Source organism: Opisthorchis viverrini (genome assembly GCF_000715545.1).
Source record: "Opisthorchis viverrini unplaced genomic scaffold opera_v5_179, whole genome shotgun sequence".
Taxonomy (NCBI): Eukaryota; Metazoa; Platyhelminthes; class Trematoda; order Opisthorchiida; family Opisthorchiidae; genus Opisthorchis; species Opisthorchis viverrini.
In genome coordinates this window covers 491,719-501,495 of record NW_008751828.1, presented here as the reverse complement: position 1 = coordinate 501,495, position 9,777 = coordinate 491,719, and the positions used below count along the sequence as shown (strand labels likewise).

The following is a 9,777-nucleotide window of genomic DNA, read 5'->3' as shown; positions in this document are numbered from 1 at the left end:
TCCAGATTGCCTGAGTGAATGTCTGGAGGTGTAGGCACCTCGGAATGATTGTGTTAAGCTAGCACTAAGTCCCTCCCCCATCCACCTTTATTCTTTTCTTTACAATAAGGCTTTCAAATAAGTCATGGATGTACGGCAGTGAAGCATTGGTGTTGAGCACTGATGTCATGCTGTCGTTGATGATGATGATGATTCCTTTCAGCTGGAAAATTCGAAAAGAGTAGAGTTTTCATGAGAAAGCGAAACCGACGGCTATACAGTGAACTGGACACACGGCACACAATTAGTTAAGAACAAGCCTTAAATGATGTATGAAACTGAGCTTACATTTGTAAAAGCACAGCACATTGCTCATAAGATTACTGAAAACTCATCGAAAGCCCAACCGGTTTTGTTCCCCGAATTCGGGCTCATCATGTGGGAAGAGTCCCGAGGTTCCCGTCAACGTTATTGTCTACCTGAGTTTAAATTATGCAAAATTCGACGATAATGTTAATTCGTTTTTGCGGGATACGTACCTGAGTCTCTCCTTAAACTCTTGTTTAGGATACTCATAATAAACGAAAGATTCAGCATGGATTCAGTGAGTCACCCATGTGAGAAAAGGTATGCAAATAGAAAAATTTGCTGAATCTCGCGCAATTTGGATTCAGATAGAAACTAACGCTGACGGAACCCCGAGGACTATGCTGGTGAGCCTGGCGTATAAAAGCAAAACTGGTCGTGGACCGCCGAAGAGCTCTAGGCAACCATTTGAAAAGTGCACCAATTCCATACAATGTATTACGTTATCTCTTACCATCTGAAACGTGAAGCAGCCTAGTGCGGCACATCCAGCTGAAAGAGCACTATAAACGAGATATTCAGCTGGGATTCAGGTGAGTCTCTTGTGAAATAAGTGTATTTGTCGGAGTCATCCTTATTTATCTTGAACAAATATAAGATCGTGGAACTATTTCAAATTAGATAAATGGTTTCAGGCCTGAACACTCAGCTGAACAGAACTTTCAAGGTAGTTGCTAAACTTCAGCAATAAGTGAAGTGCAATACAATGTACTCTGGAATGTTCTACCACACAAGATGTCTTTTGTTTTTTCCTTGAAACAGCTCTTTTGCAAAAGATGAGCAAACATCCACCTTAGCTTGATCTCCCATAACAAGGTTCGAAACTCAACGAGTGCGTTCTTAAATATTTAAATCTTTATTGGGCCGACCCATCTCAGTACGTTTGTATGTCCTCTGAAGGATTGGATTTTAACCATACAACCATTCATTGTTCCATTCCAATTATCCATATAGAGGTTAGCGTGCGCTGGTTTAGAGGCCTACTTATATGTGCTTGCATTAACGCTAGTGTTTGTTTAGATCTGGGGACCAATGCACCTGGTGTCACTGGATACCACCGGGATTACTATAAAAGTATAAGTATCGTTAATTGCAACGGAATCGTTCATTTGTTGATGGAAACCGAATTCTAACGTGAATTCATATACCCGATGGTTCGGAGTGTCTTCACATTCACTTTACTTTATTCGCCGTTCTTTCGAAGTGAATGTCGTTTTTTACGGTCAAAGGGCAACATCAGTTGGATTGTATATATCCAGATTAACCAAGGAGACCTTTTAAATTAGGAAGTGATGCGTGCATATCCGGGTGCTTGGGCAGACGAATGTGTGGGAAATCACTATAAAACCAGTGCTGTCTTGACTATGGTTTGCTATCCTCATTATTCATACAAATTGCTAATAAGTCTCCTGGTCGCTGACAGAGCTATAAACCTGATTAATGTCGCACTATATTACAAGGGGGGTGGTTTCGGAGTCCGACTCGTTTTTTGGTTTCCAACATAGCTAACAATTGCAAGGACTTGATAAGCTTAAGTGAAAATCAACCTCTTTGTTCGGCAACATATTCTTGCCTTATTTTAGTGTTAGTTGACATTTTAGTACAGTGATGTATAAAATCAAGGTAGCATAAAGCAGCCACTTACCTTCGTTCAGTCTATCAGGATTTGTTTCATGGAGTAATTTAATCACGGCTTCGTGCAACTTGTCAGCATGAAGACCTCGGAGGGAACACCAGCGATTTTGAAAGACACAAGGTGTGATGCGGGCTGGATCCACTGTTTCTGCTGTGGATAAAACCAGGCATACTCATGTGTGGTGTTATATTTTTTGCGGCGGGAATAACAATTTTCTTCTCAGTAGGATACCTATTAGACTTCAAATAACTGATTCTTCAGCAAAGTAACATTCAAGTAACAACAGATAGCCTCGCAATTTTCGGTTTATATGTAAGAGTTTAAAAGTGCGGTTTGGTAACTGACCGAGAATTCTATCTAGAATGTCTCTAAAACTTCACACGCTAAATCACAACTATTTAATTGTTTTTTTTTCTCGTCGCCTTTTGCTATAATACCACATTCCATGACTTAGGATATATGATTGTGTAACGGTGAAGTAAAGAAACCACCTAAGACTGCTGTTTAAAGACTCAGACGATGATGACGAGTATCTAAGTATGATTACGTTATTGATAATGGTGACAGTGGCAGTGACGATGATGATCAGTGCAACGAATTGCACTTGCCACCTGATTATATAAACTAAGTATTAAAAAGACCCAAATTTGACTAAAGAAGTCCGGTTTGTTAGATTTGTACTCATACATACATCTTGTAGAACTCTGTCGATTTAGGATGATCACCTACTAACCGTTTTAGCAAGTTTTAGAAATCTCAAAGTGTGTTATCGAAACCGAACAATGAGCAAAAAGATACTGCAATGAGCTATCTTTTAGAGGGTCTGATAAACAAATTGCCTCATTTACTGGAAAACATCACCAGAGAAGGTGTAACTGTGTCAGAGTAGCATCCCTTACGGGTCCAATGTGTCTCTGAGAGGTGCCCATTCAGGCAGGGGAGGTATCCGTGGACTGAGGTTGTCTGGAGCTCTGATCCTAACCTGCCTTGAGGCTTCCACAGACCAGTTAAACCGGATGACGGTAAATGCGAGCCCTCACATCTGGAAGAGACTAAGTAGACTACCTCTAAAAGCTTGATCAAAAAGATCCAGGCTTCTAGGATGGTCCCCCTTTTTTGCCACATTCGTAGCAGCTGAGAAGTTGACCACGCAGTGTGACTATCCCCAGATAAATTATCGGAAAGTTACCTGGATTATTATTCCTCTTCCGTATGCTGTCAAATCCATCAGAAAGCTAGAAACACTGGAATTTTCACTAAAAACGTGGTATTTTGTGACTCATGCTCTATTATTGCATATTCTTCACTTGAGAATAAAATTGATATAAGAAAAATTCAAGCACTCCGACGCCTTGTCTACAAAACCTGTTGTCAATGTGTGTTAACTTTTTCCACATAAAGACCCTAATCAGCCCCTTGCATCAGATTTCGATGAGATATTTTTTGGACGCCTGGAAAGCATCGTTTGTGTGTGGGCTACCGTTGCTCAAATGGATGGAATTTAACGAGGATAAAGCAGGCTGAAAAACCCTGTTATCATCAGAAACGTTAAGGTCATTAATGACACCGCAACACAACCAAAAATTTAGTTAGTTATATTTAAAGCTTTCAATTGGAAAAAGGGAAAGAAGCTGAGGTGAAAAGGACTTCTGGCTAGCTTATCTCGAGTATTATGCGGAGCCTACACCCCCAAGCACACAATCACACAGTCTGGAACGAAACTGACAACACCAACGCTAGTGAAATAGTTGCAATTTTATGCGACTCCTCCAGCCAAGGGAAAAAGCGTTCAGGGATAGTCCATCCTAAGATAGTTTAAACAAGGGGTGCAACTGGATATCACTTGAGTCACCGAATTATACCGTCTGGGATTTTGAATAAACGTTGAGTTATACGTGATGTAGCATTTTTTTTAGCTTCCTTCGCATCTAGTTTTCAAGTATTGAAGGTGATTCCTGGCTGAATCACTCTTCGCAGATCAACTTAACAGCACAGTGTCTTAACTTCAGAGGTTTCCATCCTCTAGGATTAAAAGCACCTCTGATACAAGGCCTATTTTCACAGCTATGAACAGTTATTTTGACAAAGTCTTGGAGAAGCTGTCTCAAGTTTGGTCAGCCATACCGGGAGATGATGGGTTTCTAAACGTGGTTCTACCACCCTAGTTAGAGGTAATCAAGAAGAAATACGGTTAACTGAGACTGAGTATGACGGAATAGTTGGGCATGGCCCGAAGAATGATGGATATTGTCAAACGCAGATGAAGTGTGCAGAGATGGATTCTTAATTGTCAAAACACGAAACACCACTTGCGCTTTTTTATGTAACATTAATTTCATTCGAAGAAATTACTGTAAGATAACTTGGTTTCATGACCAACTCTGCCACACTAAGAACAAAATCTGTAAATCAGTCCAAATTAACAGCGCGAAATTTGAGGTGATCTTTGGCCTTCCTAATGGTTTCACATGTCTACATGCGAGTTCGCTGATCCACAGACTTATCGTTAGTCCTGCATTTAGACGGCTGACACCTAACACAAAATAGTTGAAGTCCATTATGTGATGATGTTTTTCTGTTCTTTTGAAATCTCTGTTTGATATGCACGGTCATTAATGCGGAACACTGAAGCTGCTACCAAAAGCGAGTAAAACAATTTTTGTTAACTTTTTGTGTACAGCGTTCTGAAGGTCATATGGGGCGATTCCGATGAGCCTAATGCGTCATCTTTTTACAATGAACTAAACCTTTCATCGCCATCAACATTATCGTTGACAGCGCAACATGGGTGTTCAACACTGATGATTTGATTGCGTACAAGCGAACCTAACTACAAAGCCAAACTATGAAAAGAGGAATGAGTGTGGATGGGGAAGAGGTCCAGTGCTGTCTTATCACAATCAGTTTGAGGTGGTCACCCCCTACATAGTTCGTGTTCCCGCTAATTATAACTCAATTTAGTACAAAGATATGCATAGCCAGACGCTTACTCAGATAGTTAAGCGCTTCTGTGAGTTCCTTATTTTCATCGTCCGCTTTCTTTGAAAGATCAGATTCATTACCGATCTCAGACACCAGTTGCCAGTCACAGGTATCAGTTGTATGTTCATAGCATACGCTAGCATCTTGGCTTGCAGCAACGGGTTGATCTATCACTTCAAATCCCAAAGAGTCTTCTGTATCAGTGTCGAATCCTGGAGCAGCTTCGTCCTTTCTCTAGCAAGGAAAGCATTATAAAGAAATGAGTGAACTGCAGTAAATGAATTGAACACTCAAAACCCACGCCCAAAATTACCATAGATAAATGCATATTCGTTGACCATTTCCTATGAAAAGGTTAAATTTTTAGTTTTTAAGTAGAACAAATGTATGTGGAAAGTTTAATTTATCTGCAACCCCCTTTTGTGCGCCTGAAATTGTCTGCAATGCAGGATTCGCAGAATAATAGTTCTGCTTCGAGCTTGATCTGGTGGCAATCAGAAAAGCAGTTGCGATTGCCGAGTCCGACAAACAATAAGTACACTGTGGTTTGAACTATTAAATTATGGTGATCTGATCTCATAGACTGTATGACATCCGCGTATCAAAAGCATGTCTAGGTAAGTTTCTCTCCATCGTTTTCCCGTCCATTTCTCATGTACACGTTGTTATCACTTTTTTGAACACTTTCTGCCGCTTTGGCCTAATTAATTTGGTGGGTTTACACTAAGGCAGCGAGAACTAAACAGGAGAACAGCTATTATTAGAGCTCAGCAGCAGCGCATATCCTTGGCCTTGTCGTGGTTTGAAATCCCGTTATCCGACATAAGAGGCAAGCATGTTATTGCTATCGTCAGTCGAGCGACACAACGAGGAGTGTTGCTGTGTTGTGGATCGAGCCGTCGGACAAACAAATCATATTGCTCGAGTGTGAGCACGTTCACTTGCTTAAATAGGATAATTCAGGTGCTTCCAGCATACACTAACGGAATAGGGGCAATGTATTTGCTTCGCGTGCAAAATGTGTGGAGTTTAAACCACAATACGGACAAGTTGATGCACTTCTAATGAGCTTTAATAAGACCAAGGTTGGAGTCCAATGTTGTTCGCCTTTGGTGTGGGCGCACCGGAAAATTGCGCCCGGGGGGATGAGAACCGTTCAAACCAGAGCACTCTGAATACGGATTCTACAGGTTCTGCAGTCACCTACAACTAATTACATATATATATGCATGGTTGAATTATAGGTGAACACATGAAAGAGGGGCTAATGGGCGTGAATGGAAGAATGAGACAGTTGGCTTTCAGGATTAATAAATAATTTGGAGTGAAAAATATCAACTTGCTGTTTAGACGTAACATGCTACTCGTGAGGTTGCTGCAAACACTTTGACAGCCCACGGCGGCTCATCAGGCGTCTAAATAACAACGTGCCGTACTAAATGAAACGTGGGGCGGTCTGATCCAATACATTTATTTGAAGCGGACCGTCGTTAGCGAAGTATTCAGCTGGATCCAGCTGAATGCTCTGTCAAGACCGAATTTGTATGCAAATGAGAATATCTATCGACATGGGCGTATTATTTAGGCGAGAGAGCATTTGGGTGACCAGACTTTTGTTGATCTCGTTCACCTGAATCCAGGTACTACGCTTCCAAATAAGATCTGGTAATAGACTGACGGAATGCGAAGAGTGGCAGCAACCTAGTTTATATCGTTTTAGGACATGCTATACATGACACTGCGCCAAAAGTCACGCAACTGCATAATGTCTCATACATAGGTTTGTAACTTTGTAAGTCATTTGGTTGCCACCCCATAACTATTATTATAACTTTTTAAGGAGAAAAAATCAATAAGCGTAAACTTTCAGCCCCCTATGTTGGCATCCTCTAATTTTGAATCTAAAATAATTTGCATTTTTGCAGAACAGCTTAGGGTAGAAGAAGATGAAAGTGAAAAGTGCCCGAAAGCCCACGTCACTTTGCTATTTGTTCCGGTAAACTTTACGTTGTGTCGTGTTGGGCTGACAGGAAGTGTGGTCACATTAGATCACACTAGAAGTTGAGGGGGATCACGTACCTCTAAAGCATAGGAGATATAGTGAATAATATCATGGAGTAGTTAGACACGAGTAGTCCTTACCGGATTGTTTTTAGTTAGAACACGAGCTTTCTGCAGTTCATTTCTGATGTTTTCACTACACGGTCGAAGTTCGTGAGCCTTCTCCAGATCCCTCAGACTATCTTCATAGTTTTTCAAAGCCTATATGAATGACACAAAATGAGATATGTATAATTTTTCACATCACTCTATCTACCGTGAAAAGATAAAGCCTCGTTTGATGCAGTTTGCTTAGTTCTGAGATGAGATTTCGGAGGAAGTGTACATTGAACGTTATAAACACCAGACTTGATTCCCTAGACACGGACTAAAAAGGTCGTCGAATTGAATGCATATGAAGCGTTCGAGCTCTTGTCATAGTTAACTCTCGATCCAATTGTTTCTCATGAACTTGACATCGAAATGCTATTTTGACGAAAATGAATAAGGAACCGCAAGCAACTTGGAATGGAAAGGTAAACAACGGGTGATTTTGGGAAAAATTGTTTTGACAGCGGATATACTGGCAAGCATGGTCGCAGGTACGGTCAAAACGGAATACACGAAGGCGCCAGAATACTGTTATGGGCCAACAAAACGCGGTATTAGTTTTTAGCAAGTAGCAAAGCATCTGCGAGAAGGGCTATGTTGTAAACCTACGCGTACAATGCAAGTTAGCTGGAGAACATTTCCTACTCATCCGCTTATTGTCCCTGGTTGGTGGTTTAACCTGAGTGGACGTATTTGCGGGCAACCCGCGCGTTTTTCAGCTCCAACCAAATAGACGTGGTTCCAAAATTTCAATCAGACATTTTGCCCCATGTTAATTCAATGGGCACATGCATCTCAGCTATTGATTTACATGTCACACTGGTTTGTGCGAGAGGTAAAACAGGTGCGATCGAATTTCTTCAGCTAAATATCTGCCCAACCGCACCTTAAAATAACCATTGGGCTACACACTCGGATGAAAATAATTTAGAATGCAAGCTTTGTTTCCATTAACTTTTAATCTCCCATTGGTACCAAGCTGATACATAAAATTAAGCGTTTCTACAAACCCCGATGTCCATCGATTGTTGTACCAGACACCATTGCTGGGAGATTCTTAAGCTGGTTCCTGTGTTACTTAAAAGTAAACTTATTAAATGCATGGATCGTTGTTATCCTGTCCGTTCCAACCTTGAAAATGTCAACCACAAGCATTTGGAGGTCTGATTTGTTGAGATTTGAATTTCTCATTAGTTTACAGCACACTGAAAATTTTTAGAGGCACTTCGAGTCTGCTGGACGTTAGATCCTTTTAACCTTGAATACGACGACCTACTTCACCGCTTGCATGCAAAGTCAAAAAATTGTTTGTTTCAGCATGTCCACTTGCGTCCAAATTGATAATCGACTGTCATTCTTCCCATACATCCATCAGAAACACACGCGTGTAAATAACGAATACCAATGGAACATAATCAGGAGATTCATTTTAAAAAATGGTTGCTGTCAGGTTCTCAGGATTGAACGAAACTGAAAGGGTGATGAACACGAATGAAGATAACCTGTGTGACTTTGGGAGACAAGTGATAATAACGAAAATTTTAAATAATTTAGTGGCGGAAAATATGAAGTAGGTCAATGTGCTGCATGAAACTGGCTGTACGATAATAATAAATGCAAAACCAGACACGAACGAACATGTATAAGTTCAGGAGCTTGCTAATAATGTAAATGAGCTTTCCGGAAATCTTGTTCCCCTATAAGAACAAGTACGTAGCTTTGCGACTTAGCCGTGGTGTCGACAGTTTGATTGATCTAACTAATGAAATAGCGGGTTTGTATTCTAAGCGGGTGCGCAGTTAGGTACGATAACAAGTAGTCAGACCCCAAATTAGTCACTCACAGCTTATAAGTGGTGTCCAAACACTATCCTGAAATACGCTAATGGTGGCGAGTGTTGAAACCCACAAGATATTCACTGATGGTGATCGGTAGCAAAAATTCGATTGCCTCAAGGCGTTAACTACTCAGCAAACAGTCACAAATAAATTATAAGTGCTCAGCTGTAACATCCTTTCGGGGCCTAGTTGGCTTGCTACCCGAAGGAGGCACGACGGCTTCAGTACTGGCAGTTTTCTCAAGCCTAGATAGGGGCAGTCTAGATACTAGGGCTTCTTCCGGATCAAAAACCTTCCGGTGTGCCATTTCGTGCCTTAGCCACTGGGCTACCTCCAGCGCAGTTGACAATGAGATTCATAGCTAAGATTTATCATTAGAATTACTTACACGAAGTCCTAAGGCACGTCTGTAATAGGAGACCGGGTTTTCAGGTTCGATAGTTATCGCATGGTTACAGTCTTCAATGGCTTTTGTATTTTCGTTCATTCGGAGTGCGACCAGCGCACGGTTTCGATAGGACAGTGCCAGTTGTTCAGGATCCCCAGATGCTAATTCAATGCTCCGTGTGTAGGCTTCCATTGCTTTCTGAAGATCACCCTGAAAACCAAGGATCGGAAACAATGTAGAAAAAGCTGACTTTTTAAACACCTATGTTGTGTTACGAACTCAAAAAAAGCCGAGCGAAGTCGGCCACATTAGAGAAGTGACCTTATGATAGAGAGAAGAGTCGATCACCATAGTGGCTTTACCAATTCACATGGTTGCACTAAGGCAAGCGACCGTTACGAAGAGGGAGTACTGTACATTATTTCTTACCTGACACG

The 9,777-nt window shown here is 41.1% G+C and overlaps 1 protein-coding gene across 1 annotated transcript in view; it reads right to left on the bottom strand.

Moving 5' to 3' along the window:
- Nucleotides 1–9,777, bottom strand: part of T265_07454 (hypothetical protein) — a gene marked incomplete at both ends in the record, with an annotated part of 41,980 nt that overhangs the window by 13,469 nt on the left and 18,734 nt on the right. The window contains 2 exons of the mRNA XM_009172983.1: nucleotides 4,972–5,197; nucleotides 9,341–9,550. Of these exons, the coding sequence (XP_009171247.1) occupies nucleotides 4,972–5,197; nucleotides 9,341–9,550 (436 nt within the window). The remainder of the gene's footprint in view (nucleotides 1–4,971; nucleotides 5,198–9,340; nucleotides 9,551–9,777) is intronic.